General features: G+C 38.8%; 3 protein-coding genes across 4 annotated transcripts in view; all 3 read right to left on the reverse strand.

Moving 5' to 3' along the window:
- The window catches only part of LOC136442302 (tetratricopeptide repeat protein 28-like), a 52,849-nt gene extending 40,103 nt beyond the window's left edge, over positions 1 to 12,746 (reverse strand). The window contains exons 1-2 of the mRNA XM_066439088.1: positions 12,569 to 12,746; positions 6,923 to 7,183 (exon numbers count right to left, since the gene is read on the reverse strand). Coding sequence (XP_066295185.1) covers positions 6,923 to 7,183; positions 12,569 to 12,601 — 294 coding nt within the window. The 5' untranslated portion in view covers positions 12,602 to 12,746. The remainder of the gene's footprint in view (positions 1 to 6,922; positions 7,184 to 12,568) is intronic.
- Positions 12,747 to 13,307: 561 nt separating this feature from the next.
- Positions 13,308 to 19,276, reverse strand: LOC136442353 (lysophospholipase D GDPD1-like). Of its 2 annotated transcripts, none has more exons than XM_066439172.1 (8): positions 18,931 to 19,276; positions 17,925 to 17,967; positions 17,220 to 17,401; positions 16,665 to 16,792; positions 15,944 to 16,033; positions 15,487 to 15,620; positions 15,173 to 15,232; positions 13,308 to 14,988 (listed from the first exon to the last, which is right to left on the reverse strand). In XM_066439172.1, exons 1-8 carry the CDS (start codon positions 19,088 to 19,090, stop codon positions 14,802 to 14,804), a joined length of 984 nt encoding a protein of 327 aa, XP_066295269.1. In that variant the 5' UTR covers positions 19,091 to 19,276; the 3' UTR covers positions 13,308 to 14,801. The 2 variants fall into 2 exon arrangements, with proteins under 2 accessions (XP_066295269.1, XP_066295261.1); XM_066439164.1 differs by lacking the exon at positions 15,944 to 16,033 and adding an exon at positions 16,074 to 16,163 and having other exon boundaries at positions 18,931 to 19,274.
- A 307-nt stretch (positions 19,277 to 19,583) lies between these two features.
- Positions 19,584 to 24,211, reverse strand: LOC136442368 (endoplasmic reticulum resident protein 29-like). Its single transcript, XM_066439183.1, has 4 exons — positions 24,050 to 24,211; positions 22,112 to 22,250; positions 21,873 to 21,958; positions 19,584 to 21,470 (listed from the first exon to the last, which is right to left on the reverse strand). Exons 1-4 carry the CDS (start codon positions 24,170 to 24,172, stop codon positions 21,063 to 21,065), a joined length of 756 nt encoding a protein of 251 aa, XP_066295280.1. The 5' UTR covers positions 24,173 to 24,211; the 3' UTR covers positions 19,584 to 21,062.
- Positions 24,212 to 24,214: the final 3 nt, after the last annotated feature.

A 24,214-nucleotide genomic window follows, 5' to 3' on the forward strand; every position in this document is an offset into this window, starting at 1 on the left:
GTCAAAAGTAATGGGGCAAAAGATTTAGAGTATATCCATTTTCAAAGAATTATCAGTCATGTATTTTCTGGTTTCACTAACTTGCTTGTATCTCAGTGTTTATCTGATGGAAGTTAAATCATCTAGATAATTTGACTGCTTATAGTTTTCTGTACATGTACATGTATGTCATAAATAAATTAACTAATAGCACATTTTACGACACTACATGTACAAGTTAGATTAAAATCTGCCTAGCAAGGATTTATCATTAGTTACACATGGAAAATGTAAAATACTTTAAATAGACCTCTATATCATATGTATGTTTTAATGGATTTTGTTTGTTCAATCCTAGTACTGGAATGACTCACCTATCTTTAGATTGAGTTGAAGATGGGGAGGAGCATATTTTCTTCAAACAGAGACCATTTTCCTTAGCTCCCAAGGAAGAGTACCATGTTACTTGTACCAGAAATAGTAGTATACTCACAGCTAGTAGTATATACAATATTTTGGAATGATATCATACATACCGGTAGCACTGACTAAGACTTAATATATTAAGATGAACACAATATCTCTTGACCTAGACTTGATATAAAAATCTAAAATTGCTACACTTGAAGGCAGGAGACAGCCCTTTTCCTGTTCATACCCAGTAGATCTAAGGAATTCCACATCTCCCAAGAATGTTCTGCACAAATATGGATATAAATATACCGAACGTTTCACATGAACTTTGCTTTTCTTTGATTCTTGACATGTCAGGTGGCAGGTCATCTAAAGAATTCCGCTCTAGTCAAGACACTTCCTCCAAAATTAATTGGAATTCCATAGACTTCAAACAAGGAAAATCCATTAGTTCCACCTGAGTGTACACAATTGTCCAATAGAAGAGATGGGTGGAAATGTGTCCCACTTACAAATAAGGATTTTGGATTGATGCATCTTTAGTTATAAGGGTTTCTAAATTGGTATATTTGCATACATTTCTCAATATGTAGATTTAACAATGGGCAGTTGATATAGAATTGAAGCTTCAAGCTGTAGCAAGGGAAATGCAATAGACAAAACTTCAGACAGTACTAGGACAAAATCCTATGGAGAATGCATTAGTCTTGCCTATCAATGCCTTCAAGGATCTTCCAAAAGGCTCTAACAAGCTCTTTGTTCTATCAGGTCTATTTACCTTCAGTTGGCCTTCTTTTGGTCGCCACAATAAGGTCTGTTCTACAGCTATCATTGCAATTATACATATAAATGTGCTTATTTCTCGATATCCAAGTATCATTTCCCTAATAATTTTGTTTGATAGATGGATGTATTGTTTGGCTTGCTTTTAATCAAAGATCATAGTAAAGTTCTGTCAATGCTGTTATGTTATGTGATCAGTTATCAAAAGTCAACACGGCAAGGTAAACAACATATGAATGCATTGTAGTTGAACAGTAATTATTGGGACAACTCATAAGATGAAAAATAATATTTTGCAGTTGAATATGTTGGCAAGTTACAATAAATGTTGTACAACAGTGGCGGCGGCACAGGGGGGGGCAAGGGGGGCGGCTGCCCCCCCCCGAAAAATATGTTGGGGGGGCGTCGCCCCCCCCAAAAATCAAGCTGAAACTCTTGTGAATCTTTTCACTGACAGAGATTTTCTTAACTTAGCGTACTCTACCAGCAAAATTTGTCTCTCAAAATGCAGGAAATAGCGTTTCAGAGTGTCAAGATTTCAAAATTTTCTCTGACGTACGTTAGCATACTAGGATTGTTCTCCCTAGGATTGTTGCGCCGCCTGCGTATATGTCGGGACGGCGTCGCCCTCCAAAGCTCATGCTGAAACCCTTCTGTATTTGTTCAATCTATCAGCAAAATTTGCCTCTCAAAATTCAGGGAAAAGCATTTCAGGGCGTCAAGATTTCAACATTTTCCCGGAGGAGAACGTTGCCGCCGGCGAAAAATATGTCGGGAGGGCTCGAGGGCGTCGCACCCCAAAACTCAAGCTGAAACCCGTCTGGTTTTTTTTCATATATAGAGATATCATTGACCGTTTTAGCTTACTTTGTCAGCAAAATTTGCCCCTCAAAATTCAGGAAACAGCGTTTCAATGGGTCAAAATTTTAAAGTTTTCAATGTCGCGCTCCGGCGGAAAAATCATATGTCGGGAGGGCGTCGTCCAACAAAACTCAAGCTGAAACCCTTCTGTATTTTTTGTCACACATAGAGATGTCATTAAACTTAGATTACTTTACCATCAAAATTTGCCCCTCAGAATTCAGGAAATAGCGTTTCAATGGGTCAAGAATTTTGAATTTTCCTGTGGGAGCATGTCGTGCCTCTGGCGGAAAAATATGTCGGGAGGGCGCCGTTCCCCCAAAATCAAGCTGAAACCTTTCTGCATTTTTTTTTTACAAATAGAGATGTCATTAAACTTAGCTTACTCTTCCAGCAAAATTTGCCCCTCAGAATGCAGGAAATAGCATTTCAGAGGGTCTAGATTTCAAAATTTCCCGGGGGAGCATACCCCCGGACCCCCCTAGTATTGTCGCGCCTTCGGTGCGACGCCTCGCGCCTTCGGCGCTCGTCTTAGTGACATTACATCTCAACTTATCTCGCCCCCCCATTCAAAATTTCGTGCCGCCGCCTCTGTACAACATCAGCATATTTGAAAACCTAAAACTGCTTCATCATTTACAGTAGTTTCTGGGGGTCACCAGTACAAAGGTGGTGATGCAGGGCAACAACGCAGTGTTAAAGGTTAAAACTTTTTTGGTGTAAGTCCTTTGACAACAGTCAGGTTTATTTACTTTTCTCTAATGTTCATTCTCAAGATTCCATGCTCTCAGACCCTCTTCACACACGCGGCCATGCCATACCCCGCACGTCGCTCGCCCGTAATGGTACATGACGAAATGAAAAACTTCCAGGTTTCCGCTAATTCTTGCGCTGAGCGTGTCGTAACACGGGATGAGTGCGGCATGCCCGGAGCAGGTGCCGAGCTGCTTGTCCTGTTTCGCCTGGTGGTAACGAAAGGACCACGAATAATTGGCAAACAAGAGTCCCCTCCCTGGCACAATAGGCTGGCATGCTAAGGGTGAACCAAGGCATGACTGCCTCAGAAAAAGAAACCAATCCGCCTCTAAAAGAGCCACTTGGACAAGTTTCCTTCACATTTTTGGCACGTTAAACAGTTTACCTTCTCTCATAATCCTTTTCACACTTCTACAACATGAACATGAGGGACAGATTCTCAGCGAACCTATAGTTATCAGGTAACAGGTCAAATAATGTGAGGGGGCCACAAAAATACAGCGCCATTGTGTGCTGCCAATTTGAACGGGGCCTGCTGCTCTGTGATTGGTCAGTTGTAGGAAATGGACTCCTGACCGGTGGTAATCCTAGCTACAGTGCAACCCAAAACACCGACTTCTCGGGTTGCAGCTCCGCACCTCTAGAAACTAAAGAATCGCTGGATCAAAACGACACCGGACTTTATACATGTACTGATCCGAGACGTTAAAACTTGGCGACCATTTATTGCCCTTCTGCTACCTTACCTGCGACCTATATAAAGTAACAACTGGAAGCCTTTGCACTATAAGAATAACATTTCTACCTTTGTTGACCCCTTCTTGTTTTCCCTCTTTTTAAACCACGGATGCTACGGAAGACTTATATTCTAAAGGTCAGCTGTAGCTCAACTTACAAATGACCATCCTTGGATTGACATAATGTTGGAAAAATGTCATCCGTTAAGTACTGGTGACCCTGTTGCAAGAGACCTTATCACATTAGCAAGAATCTAGGGAATGTATCCTTGATACATATCTAAACAAACACTTATGGTCCAACCTAGATCTTTTCCAAAACTTGAAAATTGTCCCAACTATTTGAGCACACTTTGTTGTCAGGGGAAAATCTTTGTTTTTCTTTCCACTCCTTAAGAATAAGTCATCCTAAATAAAGAAAAGATCTATCACAACACTGGAACAAGTAAACAAAAACAACAAACTAAACAAACAACAATAATAAATCAAGATGATGATGCAAAAATTACTTTGGCTTTTTTCTACTATGTAGTAGGATCATTATTCCGTCAAATCAAAGTATATCTCGCTCATTTATGGATTCAAAATAACACTGATCAATTCATACATATACACAATGTCAAATAACTATTATATAAAAAGAAACAGGGGTTTTCCTGTAAGTTGAGTAGACATGGGTACTACTACAGTACGAGCAGGCATGTTTCCTTTCACTTGTAATCTTTGACCTGGTGCATTAACAACAATAAACAGGGTCGGAATTCTCATAAACCACTCCAACATTTTAGGAATCGCTGTCTGGTAATCTTACACCTTTTCTGACTACCTAACATTACCACAACCTTTCATAAATCTAGTACAGGATTAGAAACACTGTTTACATATAAGTTGGCATCTTGACATGTCCTTTTACTCTTGGAAAGTCTCAAAGCCCAACTACTAAATCAGAACTGTACATTTGTGTCTGTCATTACCATTCAATGTAAATTCTTTGTACAGGTGATTTTTCACAAGTAATTAGTGACTTGCAAAAGCCTTCAGCTGTTGTGATTTCCTGTTAGTTTAACCTACTTCTCCAAAACATCAAACAATGCAGACTACAGTAGCGCACACCTGAACCATTACAGTGAACCTGTACAGACTGTGTTACACTTGTGAATACGTCTGTTGCTTGGTAAAGATATCTTTCCTAACATCAGATAAAATGGTGGTCATGCTGGTACAATCTGTTCGGCAGCTTGGGTTGTTTGGTAGGTTTTATCAGGTGAAAAATGCCAGCTGTCACTACCAATTAGTACCCCACTCAGTCAGCCTTGGCCTGCTACACCCAGTGTACACTTCTCCTTCACACTATTGGTTCAAAACACCCCACCAGGGTTAGATTTTGTCATACTTCATGCTGCTGTGTGTGTCTGTTTGGCTTGGAGATGACTTAGGGGGGGCCGGAGAGCACGCACGGTGCATAGAACGGCAGCCAGGCAGGTGAGGAGGGTTTGCCACAAACTTGACCTCTGTCGGTATGGCTGACATCAAAGGGGAGGAGGAGACAGTCTGACAAAATAGCAGTTTACCCTGCCTGACGTTGGACCACCGCCAAACGTCGTTATAACATAACCGCTCAAGAATCTTACAAAACACCACAAGCGACATTCTTACGGTCTTACCGAAGGACAACAACGATTCCTTGATTAGAGAGGTTGGATCATGTCTGCGTAAACTTTGAATCGACCTCAACAATTCCTGATCACAATGTGTACATAATGGACCCCCTAATGTGTTAATTATTCCGCCTGACTATTCAGAAGTACACGGATATCCAGATGCATCTAAAGTCCCTATAAAAGGGAAGGCAGATGGTCCTATCTCCTGAGGCAGGGTACCTAGCCAGCTATCACATCCCCATTATGATGCTCAGCATGACGCCGATGTCATGTGGCGTTAATCACCACCTGATGGTTTGGCACCCCCAAGCAAGTGTCTACTCACTTATAATAGTCGAACACTCTGCGAGTCTACTTATACAAATGGGAGAGTGGCAAGTGAGGGCACATAATGTATAGTAAATGCTGTCTGTTACTGTTATGTTTGTCATGGCAACAAGGCCCAATTAGAAACCACAGTTTTCTACACCTTTCTTTCTTCATCCAATCAGGAGCTAAATTCAGACGAATACCTTCCTAAAAGCATACCTTTTGCAACACTGAGTAATTTTGTCCCAATAAAGAACATTATTTTAAGTGGTTGTATGTGGAGACGTGCCAACTGAAGATACATCCATGGTCGTCGGGTATCTTATACACACCTGTAGGCAATGGTGCTCAGGCACCAGATAATATCTCCAACTATTCCAGCTATGCTCGTAAGTTAACCTGACATACATTCAGCCAACAGGCTATCGTTCCTGGGATCAACTTGACTGGGATCATTTTTGCATGACTAAGATTGGTAAAGAAAACCAGACAAAAAAGGAAACCTTTGGGCATCGGTACTGAATTATAGGCACTTACATAGCAACAGAGATCATTGTGTTAGGACTAACACTTACCTGCTGTATATGTGTTAGTATTGTGTAGTATGATAGTATTATAGAAATGTGAAAATAACTGTAATATTCTATTGAATCCCTGAATTGTACATAGGCACTTACATAGCAACAGAGATTATTTTGTACGGATTGACACTTACCTGTATATGTGTTTGTATTGTATAGTTTGATAGTATTGTAGAGATGTGAAAATAACTGTAATATTCTATTACATCCCTACATTGAGTAGTCAGGATAAAATGGCACACTTCCCAAAGTAACAGAAACGTATAGCTCATTCTCTTAATAAATTCTAGCAGTATGTACCCTATATAGGTCACTTTTGTGATGACTGTACTTTTTGCTCTTCAGAGTTATTCATGCCATGGTTAGTGTGTACATAGTTGGTGTACAGGTGTGTGTATTTTGTAACTGAAGAAAACATAGCTCAGCATTCGCTGCCACTGGTTCTTCAATCAGAAGCACAACATACATCCTATAATTGCACGTTGTGACCTAGGGTCAGATATCTCCATTTAATCAAAAACTTGTTTGTAGAGCACAATACAAGGTGAATGGTAGAAGTGGTACTGTATGATATGAATGTGAAATTAAAACTAAGTGTCTTAAATCTTGATAGAAATCCCTGTATACTAACATTAATCCACCAGGGTACATAATTCCGCCACCCTCAAAAGATATATCCAAACAGATCTCCAACCCAACGTCTCCCAGTATAGTGCACTCCTATATCTAAACTGTGCATACCCGGGGGGTGCTGCACTAGAGATCTCTCAAACCCACTGTTTTCCAAAGTGGCAAATTTAGGAAACCTGCCCGATTAATGTTAATGCCGGTTATGTCTTACCTTTGCCCATTTCGGATTCAGGTCTCTCGCCTTAACGGCATCTTCCAGCGCCAGGTCGAACTGTCCGGTTTTAACGTAGGCCGCGGACCGGTTGCTGTACAGGATGTAGTTGTTGGGGTCCAACTCTATAGCCTCGGAGTATAACCGAATGGCAAGGTTGAAGTCTCCACTCTGGCACGCGGCGTTACTCTGTCGTACCTTCTCCAGGAATAAGGCCTTTGTTGAACTGTTGGGTTCGTGCATAGTTGTAGGGGGATCTCCCTGGAAATGGGCATGAGACATTGTTTGGTTACAGAATTATATCGCTGTAAATCAACAATGCAATGTTATTGCAAAGTCAACCTGTACGGATACCGGGGTATGAAAATTTATTCAAAAAAAGACTAAATACCGAGGTGTTGCAAAAAACAACTATGGGAAAGCCTATAAGTTTATAAATATAAGTTATAATATAATATACCAATAGACCCATATACTAAATGGTGAAAAGTTTTTGTCTTAACAACCAAATTAGATGGACTAAATTTTCATTCCTATATAGATGAATACATTTAGTGATTTACTTACAGTGATAAAATGCAATCCACAGACTTGTAAATAGCTACTATTTCAGCAATACTGAATATGAGAAAACATCATTTTACCAGCTCTTTCGGACATATTGACTATACAATGGCACTATGCCCCATCCTTACAGCACAGCGAGTTAACTAGAATTGATTTTGATCACTGAAATGTGTCTTTTTCTTCCATTATCATCACGTCAACCCCAATAAAAATGCCATCTCCCACCCAATAATGGAGAGAAGTCCCATTCAATCTAGCTGATGTGCAAGTAAATGGGTAAATAATTCATTAAGCAATAGTTATCACCACCCCCTGTGTTAACCATATACCCTATGGTCACATACACAACATAATACAGTACTAGGCAAACATCACAGTGCTAGTAAAACCTAAATTGACTGATCTTTAGAAACATTTGGAGTAAATAATAATAGCACAAGCTTTCCCACATTTTAACTACACAGGTAAGCTAAAAAAAGAAACATACTCTAGAAGAACAATATAAATGGGGATATTGCCATGGTAGGTAAGCCTGCTATATTTCATTCCCGACTTTTATTATTGACTCCTTCCCCACTTTATCTACATTACGCTGTCATACCCTTCAAATACACCCAATCCAACCTCTTTTATTACCCCTTTAACCTGGCAACTTTTCTTGAAAAGTCGCAGAATAATAATCCTGTAGTGTCTTTCTTTTCCCATTTGTTTGTTTCAGTAAGTTAACGAACTTAATGATGTTTAAGTTTAAAAGCTATGACTCTATATACGGAAACAATCATAGACAAACAAAAACTACCAGAGAAGTTGTGGCCATCACACAACCACAAGTGAACCATTACCTAGATCATACGGATGTATCAATCTCCAAGCAATGGGGAAATTTCACCCCACCTGAAGTAAAGAGTAAACATCTCGCCAGTTTGCTGGCAAACCACATATTGTCCTTATCAGGCACTCAGGAATGGGTCTGTATGGTGTTTGGACTAGATGGTGAGATGATATGGTATACTGTTCCTTTCTCCAAGTCCATAATGAGGAAAAGTGATTTATGTTTTTTTCTCAGCAAAAACAAGAAGCCTTTGGAACATTTTACAAAAGAGAAACTCAATTTGGGAGAGGTCCTACCGTTAACCAACATATTTATGATGGGGAGGGGCACTTTAACTAACTGTACACCCCTACAATGTACATGTACATTTTGTATGTTTAGGCTGGACAAACAAAATGGGGAGGGGGGCAAAAGAAAGCGCATCATATATGTATGTAACACAAAGTAAGAGAAACTATGACTAGTACTAGCTTAGCTGAATATCCCAAGGTTCCATCTGTCACATTTTTGAAAACTAACTGTTATGTTAGTATCTCCTTACAAGTAAGAATTTGTTCTAAATACAGTTCAGAACGTGTGGCAGTTTCACAGTTCAGTTGTGATTTTTGAAGGTGTGATAAACCCCATCATTCTCCATGAATACACCCAGTTTGGCAGTCTTCCAGTCTGGCCTGCCACAAACCTAACCAACTGTTGCTACAGAATCTTTATAAACTTTGACCATACAAATTTCTGCAAACTATCTTCATATACAGAGATGCATCTTTGTACCACACGAATGGTTCACAAATAAAGGTATCTGTAAGTATAACAATGCGTTGTGTATTGACCAACAGGTTATAAAGGGGCATGAATGGTATTCAATTACTGGAGTCCCTCCCACTGAAGATATGGTTCCAATCAAAAAGGCTAGGATGACAGTGTGAGATAAGATCATATCTTCACCTCCCACTGACAGACATTACAATAACCTCAGGAATATCTATTGTCTGGGCTACTAATTACCAAATCTTTACCTGGAGAGGAATAAATGGTTTGCTTTACCTATAGGTACATATATATATTAGACAACATCTTTATGTCCTATATTTAGCATGTTTTGATGCAGAATATGCAACATTAAGTCATAGGTAAAGTATTAGCTTAAGTATTTTGATTATACTCTAATCTAAAAGTTAGAAAGATAGGGACTTGGCAGCAGGGAGAAAAATATGATTTTATCCTTTGAATTTTCCTTCAGGAATCAAACAAAGCATGTCAAAGAGAACAATAGCTTACATGTTTGTCATAAATACAAGTGGTTAGGACCCATAACAACCCTACCCCCCACCCTCCCACACCACTTTGTACCTTATTCATTACCTAACCGTCCTAAGCCAACTTCCAGCTCTGCTATTTGTGCCCCTAAAACTCTGTTGGTCCCTGACTCAATTACATTAGCCTGCCAACATGCCACCTTTTCCAGCTAAATCTGTCATGGATCAAACAGTCGTACTGAACTAAGATAGGGCAGAATTCCAGCCTTTTCCTATCAGGAATTCCACCCCCCTCCCATGGAGATGGTAGTCAGGCACTTGTTACTCTAACCCTGGCACACAGGTGGACATGGTTAGGTTGCCATGACAACAGACTGTCAGGGAATATTTGTTAGAAATTCAGATTGAACAAATGGTGAAAAACAGCCTCAAACTACAGTCTTTATGTTCTCCTTTATATCGTTTAGTTAATTGATGTCACCGAGGAATTCAGTACCAGTACAAATACATTTACAACATGTATGGTATCAGTAAGTAAAGTGTGAGGAGTTTAGATTTTCACCTCTGTCTATATTGCATACTGTCAGACTTATTCCTACAGGTTCAAACTGCGTAACACAAATTCGTAATCTCTATTAAGCCTAGGGTCGCTCCAAGAAAGATAAGATAGAGGGGCAAGACAACATTTAAACATCCTTCACCCATATCTTAGTTGTATTTTTTGTTGCAAAATGTGCATAATGTGCATCTCTGCAACTTTTCTTAGTAGGATATTTCCTGACAATGTCAAACTACATTATATCCAAACAACACAATACAGTAGGTTAGGAGACTCAAGTCTTTTTAGCTTTTTATAAAAGCTACAAAAACAGCCCCTTCAATCCGCCCCCCAGGTGTGTTTTTATTTCCTGTTCTGCATGTGGTAGATGTGTTTTAAATTAGGAACTGCTGTTCTTGTTATTTGAAGATTCAAAACATCATGTTATGGTACAGTTGAAATCTTGACTGTATTACTGTACTGACAAGAATGGCCATTAATCTTAAGAAAAAGATGCTGTATGTAGTTTTTACACATACATAACTGCTTGTTATTCACATATCATGCACACATATCGTACACACAGTTATCGTGAGTTTAACATGAATCAAAGAGTTAAAATGTTGACAAAAACATACATCCACTGATTTTAAAAGTTACTTTACTTTACCTTGGTCAAGTTCCCTAAAATAGATTCCATTCATAAACAAACTCATTACAGTAATTCTATTACTTAGTAGTTTATCTACAATGTAGATGTATATTTTACCTGCCTACAAACTTTTCATCTTTTAAGCTTTACAAGCGCTTGCATTGTTTTGCTTCTGACAAATTTTACTGATCACCCTTTACCAAACTTGGCAATCGAACATGTACACGGAGACATTTATACTGAGCAATTCAATAGGAGGGTGCCTGGGAACCAAGACATTTTTAATCACATGGCTTGTCGCGAATTAAAATTCCAAACTTTGTCTAAATCCTACAATGCAAAAAGGAAATCATGCCATGCCGAATGTAAACTTTTTACTTAGTCATTGCACAACGAAACATTTTTCTCACAGGTAGGGGCATACCGATGTAAAACAGGCTAAGGAACGGTTCTAAACAGTTTGTAATATCGATTTGTCACGACAGAAAATTGTTTGCATACAAGTAAGGGGTCGGTCACGTTGTCTCGTTTTGTTGCCTTGACGAAAACTGTTATAAACTGTTTATGATGTTAAGTCTGAAGAGGCACTTAACTTAACTACATATAAGTCACGTTGGTCAGACAAATTATGACAACATAAATTGTTTTAGTGGCCCAAACCGGCTGATTTCTCTCCTCACATATGGTCTGGGTAATACTAATTACTGTAACGACCCTCTCTAAATGTTTGCGCAGTGTTTTCCAAAGGTCTGCTGTGTTGAACGATTCGACACACCGTAGCTGACAAAAGATAAATGCCTCAAAGTAACGTTTAAGAAAAGTCTCTTTTTTTTTCAGTTCGGAGAGCAAATTTATGTACTTACAGTCACGGGTACAAGATGCCCCCCCCCCCCCCTTAAGGATGTGAAATTATACACCACAAACAATGTTCTGTCTAGAGAAAATAGGATCTTGATTAATCTGGTCACGATAAGGGCTTTTGACAGCGATCTGCAAGCGAATTTGCAGCTTGTATCCCGGCTATTTGACCAGGCTTTCTGGCTGGTTGGTTTGGGTCAGATGCATAATTACTAGAGAATTCAGACCCTAAACCTGCAGCGACCTACTAAACAAGGCGGATCTTTCCCTCTGTTACAGCTCGTCAGGCATCTAGGTTTTAGAAAGGAAATAAACTGGTCTATGTACAAGGAAAACGCAGTAAATGTCAATTTCTCAGTATTCTTAGCACCAATCTAGCAGTTGTAACTGATCATTTTTCTCCTGTTTTCATTACAAAGCTGGGCACAAAGCTAGGGATTTACATCGTTTGTTTCTAAACTACACTTAAATTTTAGGACAAGAATATCCAGAATTTCTACCAAAAAATCCCAATAAAATACAATCCATAAACGCATAAAACATTCCCTTTTTTGTTTGTATATTAAGTATTGATTCTGCAGCGTTAAAATTTTGCCAGGTGTTTCATCGCGATCCTAACTTTACATTACTAAAAATGTTGTTGAAACCAACACAAGAACCACCTGACACGACCCTTCACAACTGCAACGTTCGCTTACGGCGATTTCTTTTACAGAAGTTCTGCACTTCCGCAAAGATCTTGCTTCTAATTACATCAAATCAATCAAGATAGAGACAATCCTACGAACTTGATCGAGACCTGGTGGCAGATATTTTGCCTCAAAACAGGGACACTAAACTAAAACAGACCGCCGAACCGTTGTTAGTATGTTTTTACAAACTCGACTTTACAGACCACCGTCCCGCGAAGGGAAAAAGTGTACATTCTCGACGATCGACGTACCTTTGGGATCCCCCTCTCTTCCTGGCATTCCATGTGAACTATTCCCTAGGTCTCCACAACATGATCCAAGGCGGTACCATTCTCCTTCGCGATAAAATCCACCTGGAATTTGTAAAGTTTTACTCCAGTCCTGACACCGGATCGGCCGCCATTTTGTTTCCACACAGCTAATTGGCTATTCCATCTAAAACACATACCCCCCAACAAAACTACAGTTTTTCTCCACGATTAAAATCAAACAATATCCCCGTTCAGTGTAATTCATAACAGTCAAAACAACAAATAGTAAGCTAAATAAGAAGTATTCCTAATAGATAAAATTTAGATGAAGTGTTATTATCTTTTTTTGCATTGTCTGATCTCATATGACAAGAGGTGTGCCGCTAGCTGGAAGAGCGGCTGCCACTCTCAAGGTGGTCATGGGCGGAGAACCCTGGCAGTGATTGGCAACCTGACGCCAGGACACCTGTGAGCAGCGCCACTATGCGGACAATTAGATAAATACAGACGGCAAAAGTAATGAAAAGACTCTGGATCCTCAGAAAAAAGTTATTACACAAAGTGTGTATCCAATATATACCCTTCATCAAAAGTTCTTCGGAAAATCAGTTCCATTTCAATTGCTTGCTGTTATAATCATCAATTTCAGAGGAAGCATTAACATTACCTCACCAAGGTTATATCTTACACTATCATTATTAAATACATGTACTTAGAACCATTCAGAGAAAGACCAGTGTTCATTTCCAATGTTTAATACTTGGCAATGACAGACATATTGTAAATAGATATCTATCGGCCTGTAACGTTATCAGCCGGGACGAAACAAGAAGTATAATCTTTGTAATATTGTCCAAGTCAGGTCAAATTTATTACTCTGTGGACAGTCTGTAACATTAAACAGACTTCAGCTATGTCAAAACCATGTGACATTGAAGATAAAAGAAGCTTATTGTTATAAGTACAATGTTGCTTGTATAGCAGTACAGTTTTATTCTTGGTCTATCACTATTTCATGTGAAGGTATTGGCTTGTTCACATTTCATTCCTCCTTATATTTTTTTCCAGATCAAGTTTTATGTACACAGAGTTTTTACGTCCTTCTGCCACTGATGAATATAAATTAGAATCCTGTATCCAGCCCTGTATCAATTAATATACACCTATGCAAGATATAAAAATGTGAAAAAAGGAAATACAATAAAACGTCTTTACTGTGACCAGCACTGTGGGACACTTCAAATGTTACAAAATAACTATGAATACAAAAGATCAAAAAATGTCATACAACATTAGAATCTGAAGTAAAAATAACATCAACTTAGTACAACACACAATATCCTAAAATTACTTGAACAATTTCCCCAATGAGTAATTTTTGTAAATTGAAAAGCTTTTTACAAAATACTCAATGTAAACTAAATGACAATGACAACTCAATAATAAAGGAGCAATCTTGGCCTGTTGCCTTCATCCCTTGTTGAGTTATCTGTAGTACCCACTTGGAGGTGTCAGGTTGAGAGTACTTAAACTACATAACTACTACCATAACTATCTGTACATGGCTTTCAGCTATAGTATGTATTCACATTGTACAACTTCATCTCAAAGTAGTCTGTCTGCGCTTATCTTTACTAAGAACAAAAGAGGTAGACATGACATTTAAAGACAGATCAATTCCCTATCAATTTCTGTGAACTTCTTTGTGCTATTGTGCATTTTCTTCTGTCAACTTTCTTGTGCAATTTTGTTCCATTACACTGGCAACAGATGTGACTAGCAGCATGCTTCAACTTTGTGATTGACCAATGGGAGAGGCAGGATAATGTTGATTGACATGAACATGCATCAAAAGTTAGAGAACTTGTGTCTCTTTTTAAAAAGCTTATTTTGTGTGTGGTGTGCATTTTCTGTTATTTAGTAGGTTATAAACTTATCATTGGAATAAATAAGATGGAAAGTGGGGAGTGTTTTGGACAGGCTGTCTTCAGCTTGAAATTTTTTCCGTTCCTCTCACTGTTTGATAGCCCATGTTTTTTTATTTTCGCTGTTAAATCTGTTGTTTTAAGATTATGAAAAAACAACATTTTCAGCAAATCCATGTCACAAGTTCAGATTTTTGGACGGAAAGGATGACATTTTTGTCCATCCCAACAAGCAGATTTCCATCCTGGGACAGAGGGACGGGTCCTAGAGACAGCTCTCCAGGCTCTGGAGTAATGGTATGGTGTGACTATTTATTCATCAATGCTTCCCGCTCATCTAGGAAGTGTCTGAGGTTAGTGGGGTAGTCTGTCATGACGCCCTTGGCGCCGAGGCTGAACGCACGCTCGAAGTCGGCGTCGTTGTTGATGACCCAGAGGTACGTGTGGATCCCGCGCCTGTCCAGGTGACGAATCAGCACTTTGCTCATCAGTAGACTGGAAATTAGACAAGACAAGAGAGGTATGAAACACTAGTATGTCCACTGTTGTTTTGGCCACTTGCCAAAAAACTTGAAATTATTGCACAAGTCCAATTGCAAGAGAAGACACAAATGGAATAATGTATAGGTATGGTCACAAATTCAGACAGGGAAAGATGAAAGCACAGAAGTCTACTTACAAGTCAGCAATGCGTGCTAACACTTTGTATTTGGTAGGTACTGTGTCTGCCCAACGTTCCCTGAAACACAATAAAAACAGAGAATATTTTTTTATCATTTTCATAACTCAAAAGTCTGACTTATAAATAGGTAATGTAAAGAACAATTTAGAGGTCAAGAAGGCTACACAGCAGACAAATTGTATCATAACAATAGATGCTGTACTGTATATTGTTGACAGTGTAAAACTGAAATTGCTCTTCTGTCCAATTTGAATGTGGTAGTTGTCATGCTACCATAAAACACTAGGTGGCGCTTGAGTAAGGCAGCTTACCCCCAAATAATGCTGGGCATGACAACTTCAAGGCAAGACTCCTTGAGGGGAACGAAAGGTAGAAGACCACTGTAGAACAGTAACACCAGTTGTACACATCGCTTGGCACTGAAGAACAAGGGGATGTCTGGGTTCTGCAGGATACAACAGATGCATTAGAAGGACTATGGTATACCTCAAAATTGACACTTCTTGAGCAATTGAATCAATGTTTATATCATGCATCACCTTTGAATCTCATGGCTGAGCATGAATAAAATGTATAAAACAAACCTTGAACTACACTCAACCTTTAACACATCGCAAGTCACATGGGCAATGCATCTAACACATTTCATGCCAGTGCATGCATTAAAAAAAGACGTTTTTCTGAGGGGTTTGAAATTTTCCCTGAAAAAAGCATGCTATAGAAAAAAACAAATCTAGTTGGGATGCAAATGGTTAACAACATCCCCACCTGCTGGTAAAACTTGTGAGCGACAGTGTCTAGTCGACTGCCACACACAGTTATAGCCTCTCTCTTGTACTCATGGATCAAGTCCCCAACCTAGAAGACAGGAAAATACAACTGGACTGACTTAACTAACCTGTTGGTGAAATTTCTTGATGACTGATTCCAGTCGACTCCCGACAACTGTCAGGTCACCTCTGTTGTACTCCCGCACTAACTCTCCAACCTTTGATTTTGTTGCACATGCAAAATCATAAAAATCAGAAATGAGAACTACGAAAAAAATAGAAATGATTAAAAATTATTAGATAAGCAGTGCAAAATACAAACATCATAAACATGTAAAGCATACAAAAACAAGGAAAGTGAAATCAATTACAACATTATAACTAAGGAATGCTTGTGTGCTTGCAAGGCAGAGACAAACAAACCAACTGATTCTTCTATAGACAACTGGAAAATGTCTTGTTTAAAAACAATCTTTCTTCTTATTTCATAGTTCTATATTCTGATGAGAGTTAATCTGATGAAAGTGCCATTGGTTCATAGCTGTCACTTTTATTTATTTTAACAAAATAGATAAATAACTTTTATTTATTTTAACAAAATAAATAAATAAGTTGTCACTTTGACTTGTCAATCTTTTCATTTCCTTCATCCTACAAGTTTCAGCATTGCAACTCAAAAATTCATAGCGACAATTCTTAGTTCTAAGATAGGGACAAACCTTTGCAATGAGTTCGTCATCATCATTTTTTATGTCTACATTGATGACCACCGCTGGGAACTTTTCAAAAACATCTCGAAGTAGACAGAAGCTGCGATCCGTGGCATCTGGGAAACAGACTGGGAGACCTGTGTAGGTAAATGAGGAAACAGAGTCAATTAGATATTTAATTCCAAATACCAGATCTACATTGCCTTAGGTTCTGTAAAAGTAGATATATACATGGGTACACGTGCTCCCTGTGTAATTCTAATGCATTGTCCTATTATTCCAGTAATGACTTGTTCATGCTAGTGTAATTTAGACCTCATACAATAGTCAATTGACCATGTATTTGTACAATTCTTGGAAATAATAGTCTATCATGCAGTGCAAAAATTTCAAAGCAAGACAATTCGTCTGGGTCTTTTGCATATTTATATGTATTAGCTACTAGCCTACAATAGCTGCTATACAAGCACATCTGAGAGGTGGCTAAGATCAGTTACTTGAGAAATTTAGTTATGAAAACATGTATTTAGATTACACTTACGTCATGAATACAAGCATACATACCATTGAGGAATGTAACTTCCTGATGCGTGTGCAGTAGAGGTAGGTCTGCAAACTTTGTGTCCGATATTTTCACCTCCGCGCCGGTGGTGCGCTTGATGTCGTTGTCATGTGACACGACCACCATCCCATCCTGCGACAGTTGTACATCTAGCTCCAACATGTCTGTACCGAGGTCAACAGCACTGGAGAGAGGAAACAGTTCAACACTTTCAAGCAAATATAATGTAACGTTATATCACATTTGGATATATCACATTAACCTCTATTAGCCTTAGGATATGTTGACTTGTTTCTGGAAGGACCAAATATATTTGACGAAGTTTCGTTGTCTGCCAAAAGTTTATAATAGCCCAAACATAAAAGAACAACTCAAAACCACATGTTAATACATGTACTAAGTAATTGTTGATCTACTTATGATGAACTGGCCACTCTGTTTCAGGATCTTCTACTCGTTTAAACTCTCTAGATCTGGTAGTGCCAAAATTACTTATTAATCCTACTCTCCAAGCAGAGGTAAGATCCGGATTATTTTCGACGTATTTTTGCTGTCTTTCTACTTTTCAGTTTGTACTGTCCCTTTCGTAAACAGAAAAGTAGAAATACCGCGAAAATACGTCGAAAATACCCCGGATCTTACCTCTGCTTGGAGAGTATATCAATCCCTCATAGTCATACTCCCTGACTTGGCAACAGAGTACTTACTGTTGGAATGTCCCCATAGTGTTCTCCAAACCTTCAGCCATACCTGAAAAAAAAACAGGTAAAGATAGTTCCAACAGTTCATGTACATAATATAATTTAGAAAGTGTCAAGGAGCTTTGATATGGTCTAATTCAAGCTTCCTGATGTGTTAATCTTAATCATACAGGACAAAACCCCAGTGGGGCATCTCGTCCAGTGTGTCATATATTCATGCAACCAACTCTCCCTTTTGTAACACCATCTTAGACAATGTTAACAAGATAACATGCTAACGTTATATGCCATACTCTCAGAGGATATTAAAGAAGACAAAACCCTTAGTCACAGTTAGTGAATTCCAAAATATTATTAATTCAAAGACTGTGTAAATGTAAATTATGAGACAAGAGACTTTTACCAACAAATCATTTTGAACTTCTGAATGACTTTCCTTGCCCTCATACAGGGACAGTGGCAATATCTTGCATTATCCAAAGAAATACAAAAGAACAAAACATGGATAACATGAGTCATGACAAAGCTGGTGTACAGGGATGACTTGCAATTAATTTTTCACCAGTTCTTAGACTTAATGCATTAACTTTGTATGCATAGCAGCATCGCAAATAATAGAAGAATACTTAAATAAAAGCAACATTGATTGTTGACCTTTCAAAACCTCGTTTATATTTATTTTGACTAAGACGACACAAGTTTCTAACTTTCATCATAATGAAACCTGTAGAGCCTGTCGTTGTGGAATCGGTAGTATCTTTACTGGTTACTTGAGGCCTGTGTACCAAGGGAATCGTTCACACAACAGTTTTTCATTCTTAACTTTTCATTAAGGGCAACGGTGGCTACCGTTATACGTGAAATCTGTCGTAAAGTTGACGTTAGAATATGGTTACTCTGTATCATCGTTTTAGCTTTTATGTCATCGAGGGCTACGCCCCCCTCCCACAGTATGAGAATATTTTCTCCCAACAACTGGTGGTGAACCACACCGTTCCCGACATGTTCCTACCTCCTCTGTGGCTGATGTGTTTACAGCAGAACTTCAGCTGTTTCTTACGGTGCAGCAGAGTCGGGAAACGGAGCAGGAACAGCGACGTCAGGGCGTACCCTCCCACGATGGCCGCCACGATCCCCATAGCTAACCACAGCGTCTGGTTCTGGTCCAACATGGTCGGAGGGCGTTTTGGTCACCCCCGGTTAGGGTAAAGGTTTATATACAGCGAAAGTGTTTACATAGCACGCATGGCCTACGATTATACCGGTTTGCAGGTATTTTAGATACCATCTGACGTCATGACGTCGCAATCCGACGTTGGTAGGTGTCGGCCGGTGAGATGGGTCTCTCACAGGTGTTTCATGTCAAAGGTTGGTCAAGTTCATATAGGACTGGCATCGCGGATTGGAATTTTTTATCGGTATTTACTTTGGGATTTAGATAGCCTGAGGGTAGAAGTTCGGCCTGCAATCCTCCGACTAATTATCTATAACTTTTACTGGTTGTTCAATACATGCACGAAAGATTTGTCCAATGGAATCTCCATCAGCACCAAGGACAAGGGCATCTCTCCAGAACAGTGTTGTAGTCATATAGATAAACAGGGAAGGGCTTCAAGGGCACACAATAAACATGGTACCCAACACAGAAATAAAGACATCAGCAGAGAATTGATCAACATGATTTTATTGCACAAAAAGAGTAACCTTATATCCTTGATCATACATTGGTCGATTTGTTTTAAATGAAGTATTTACCATGAGGCAAACTTGGCTTTGAAAATACAGTCTCATAATATTGTTGTTGGAATAAAGACACTGTTGATAGACATTTTGTTGTAAAATCACTTTCCAGTTTTTTCCAGCTTTTGTTACATTGTCCTTGATGTCCTCATTGTATAAACAAAGCACTGAACAAAGTAAGTTTGCAGAAGGATATTATTGTGAAACATTGATCATGTGAATAACACAGCATCAAATGATAATACAGTTTTTTTCTGCTAAATCTGATAGATAATGTAAAAGTATTTTTCCCCTATTGGAGTTTTCATGGCTTATATGTGTTACTTGAAGTACTCACCAAATCACAAAGGACAAAGACATTATGAGTTACTCTCTACGATAATTGTCAATAATAATTTGAATAGAATTCTGCCAAAGATTGTAATCTCACTGGCTAAGGTGGGTTGACGTAATCATAAATGAATCAATAAACAATAATCTCACTATACATACTTGCTTCTCTGATTCTACAGGTTTCCTTTCTCCACTTTCTAACCCCTAGTTCTTTGGAATGGAAATTTTCTACCAGAGGAATGTGAAAGTGAAATGTAGTCAGTACAACCATAAAGTTTATTTTGTGCTTTAGTGACTGCATAAAGATAATTAGATAAAGACCATTTCATGGTCCAATAGGTGCAGTTTTTGGAATAAAAAAATCTTCTTTGAATGATATTTGAATAACTTCATGTAATGATTGAAGGTAAGTAGTAAATAAAGAAAATATGGAGTTGTATCTTAAGATATAAAGTTACATTTCCACACCTATCAATAACTTGACATCATTCATTTTTCCTCATTACAGTCCGAATAACACAGTCCTTTGCACAAATATGGCCACATGGGTAGGAAAAGATGTCTGAAGGCATCAAAATAAGCCTGGATGTGACACCAGATTCTTAGACACAGGAAATGTAGTGGAGTCTGGTAAGAGAAACCAAGGAGGTGGAGAAACTTGCTTCTAGAATTCTCACATTTAGGTGAAAATGAACAGGAAAGTTTAATTTTTTTATTGCATCATATATTCCAGGATCAGTCTACTTCTGAGAATACCTGACACCAACAAGCTTGGGCAAGTGGGTTGATTAAAAAGATTTGTCAAAGAATAAGGCCAGATAAAAAGCACATTTTGTTTTGCAGCTTTCCCAAATCTTGGAAGAAGAAAAAAGATTAATTTCAGAAAATGTTCTGCCATAATCAAGTTATTTCTAAAATGTAATCCAAAGTAAAAACCAATTTCATTAAGGACTAGATGATAGAAGATGATAGAAAACCATAAACCCTGGAAAATCTGACTGCAGAAACTCAATGAAACAAAGTACTAGATTGATCTGGCCCAATAAAAGATTTCCTTCATCGCAATTTCTCCTACAATTCATCCTTGGCAGCAGCTTTGAATGAGCTCAGAACATTCAGGCGATTTTTGATGTTTTCTCTCTGAGTTTTGCTAACTTTTCCATCCTGCAACTTTTTCACCCTGGTGATTTCTGTGTTGACAAAATCTTTGCCCTTTTCCTGAACTTTTTTCATGATTTTGATGTAAATATCAGCAGACTTTTTGTCCTGTTCATCTTCGAGGGGCTTTGTCTCCTCTTCAGCCTTGGTGATGATTTCTGCCAGTTTGTCATCCGATGCTGCCATGAACTCCATTGTCAGCTTGTCGAATGCCTCCAGAGTAGCCGGTAGTCCGATCCACAGGCCGCTGTTGTCCTTGACAAAGCGGAGAAGGTCATCATACTTGACTTCACCCTCATATGGGATTGGCTCATCCTTACCCTGCAAAGAAAACATGATAACATAAGTCTTGCATCAGTTGTTCCAAGCCTATAAAAATTAAAGGTAAAGGTAGTCCCATAGCCTTTTGCACTGTCTAGGGCCAAACTTCCACTGCTTTTTACCTCCCCAACCGAAGCCAAGTTCCCATTTTTGCACCTGGGTGGAGTAAGGAAAGTCATGTAAAGTGCCTTTCCTAGGGACACAACATCTAACCAAGAATGCCAGGAATTGAACCCGCGACCTCTCGATCTTGCATCCGATAGCCTAGACACTTGGCTATTCAATGCCACCCAAGCCTATAGACCCATACATATCCACACATCATAATATACAATATGTCCATCATTGGTGAGAACTCTTCATCATGATTATGAGATTCAGTTTGCTGCAATAGATACAAACCTGCATGATCAGCTTGTACTTTGGTGCTTCTTCTACGTCCACTCCAAATCTTGTCCCAAGCTCTTCATTTTCCTTTTCTCCAAACTCTGAAAAAAGATAGGAACATAATCAAAATACATGATTAAACAGTGACATCTTTAAAGTTCTATAGAAATTTAACACAAGCAAATCTAAGTCAGCTTTTTGTTCCACAATGCAATATCTGAGAGTAAAAGCAAGGTTGATTTGTCTAATCTTACTTGAGATGCCGACTTCAGCCACCAGGAGATCCTTCTGAGTTGATAACTGTTCTGCCAGTTTCTTGAACTCATCCTGCTTCTCCCCATAAGGGTACTGCTCATCAAACTTCACCAACACCACCGGGAACTTTGGCACAATCTGAACAGGTAGAATTAAGAAAACACATATTCGTAAAAATCAGCCCTCATTATGAAGATAGGATTGATGTATGATATACTAAGTCTTGTTTTACTTTGACTGTAGCTAAAACAGGGATGATAATCTAATTCTTGGGCCCTTTGCTCACTCACTCACTCACTCACTCACTCACTCACTCACTCACTCACTCACTCACTCACTCACTCACTCACTCACTCACTCACAAAATGTTGCAGTGGCGTCAGTGAGGCATAAAGGTTTCAGCATTACGAGCGTGTTTGATTTTCTGAAATGCCCCGATGTTGTGCCCTTGGATTTCTATTAACATTTGTCATTTCAAAATGCTGTAGTGGCGTCAGTGTGGCATAATGGTTAGAGCATTGAGCTTAGAACCAATAGGTTCCGTGTTCTGTATTCCGATGTTGTACCCTTGAATTTCTATTAACATTTGTCATTTCAAAATGCTGCAATCTTCCTTTTTGACCTTAATCTTCAGTATATTCTTCCCAGAGGTCATATGGGCAGGGTTGGCATTAGTAGAAGAACCAGAAAAACAACTATGAGAGGGTTGTTAATCCCCTGTGTGCATTAGCTAGTGGGTACTGGCCTGGAAAAGGTACCAAGGACAAACCACTGGCCAGTAAAACCTGTATGTTTTAGTAGTGGATTTGCCAGGCAGCTGGTCTCCTATTAATATAATAGTATTATAAATCACAGTTATGGGCCTTATAGGTAATGTATAAACATAGGACAATTTCAGAATGGGCAGCGTTTCGACTCACAGTTTAACCCACAGTCTTAAAAGTCTGCTCTGAAAGGGTAGGCTGAATATGTCGTGTCACACCTCTTGAGTTAAAGAATAGAGAGAACAAAATCTGTCGCTGTTGGTTTATCAGTGACAATGTTGAAAATACATTAATAAATAGCATATCCCAGAGCCAAAAGCTAATTCTACACAATACTTGAACAAACTGAATCAAATATGTTATCAAATCTGCACAAATCAAACAAGTGAAACATAGCAGGAAAGGCTGTCAGATTATTGACGACAATATTATATTTGATTAATATGATAATGCAATTTACAAGCGAGCCATATCTTGAAATGGTTTGCTGCCAAATTACAGGAATAGTGAACTTAAAATGATTAATTTCTTTTTGCTTCTGCAAGAAAATCAGGGCTAAAGCTGATATCATCACAATCATAACTAATGATTAACCATAAATTGGCGATAGAACAACCAAAACGCCATCTGTGCGGAACGTGGGACTTGATTTCATGGGTGGTGGAGCTGCCACGCCCCCTTTAAGCCCCCCATGAAATTAATTGGCTTTTAAAATCTATAACCAAGAAAAATATTGAATTTTAAAATGTATCGTACATGAAACAAAACAGGGGGAGTGTTCACTATATAAAGCGGTTAAAGATCACTGATTACTATCATGTGAGGTCCTGGCCAATGGGAGAAACCCACGCGTGGCGCATGGGGAAATAGGTCTCAGAGCCCATGTGATTTTATACTCGCAAATAAATCAGTCTATCGCAATCTTGAATTATTCATTGTGATAATGGCAGATCTTTGCCACCGTATCAAGAAAAGTGTGCCGAAAAGGACTATATAATGGAAAGAAATAGGTTTGAAGTGGTTTGGTGAATTTTAGGGAATAAAAACAAAACGCACGTGTTTTACCGGTGTTTTCGTTCGATAGGAAGTTCTGGAACATTCAGAGGCGAAAAGTACACGATGAAAAACGACCTGTTTCGCGCACATTAAACAATATTTCACAAAATAACCTACCTTGTCGAATGTCGTTACATCAAGGGGAACTGATCCCTTCACCTGGCCCCCGAGAATGGGGTGAATTTGAAGGAAAACGGTGAAAAAAAGAGCGAGAATCGACAGCCTTCCGTCTCCTGCCATCCTGACTTCCGGATTTCAGACCTACCACCGCATCAACACAAG

This window comes from Branchiostoma lanceolatum, chromosome 1 (assembly GCF_035083965.1).
Source record: "Branchiostoma lanceolatum isolate klBraLanc5 chromosome 1, klBraLanc5.hap2, whole genome shotgun sequence".
Lineage (NCBI taxonomy): Eukaryota > Metazoa > Chordata > Leptocardii > Amphioxiformes > Branchiostomatidae > Branchiostoma > Branchiostoma lanceolatum.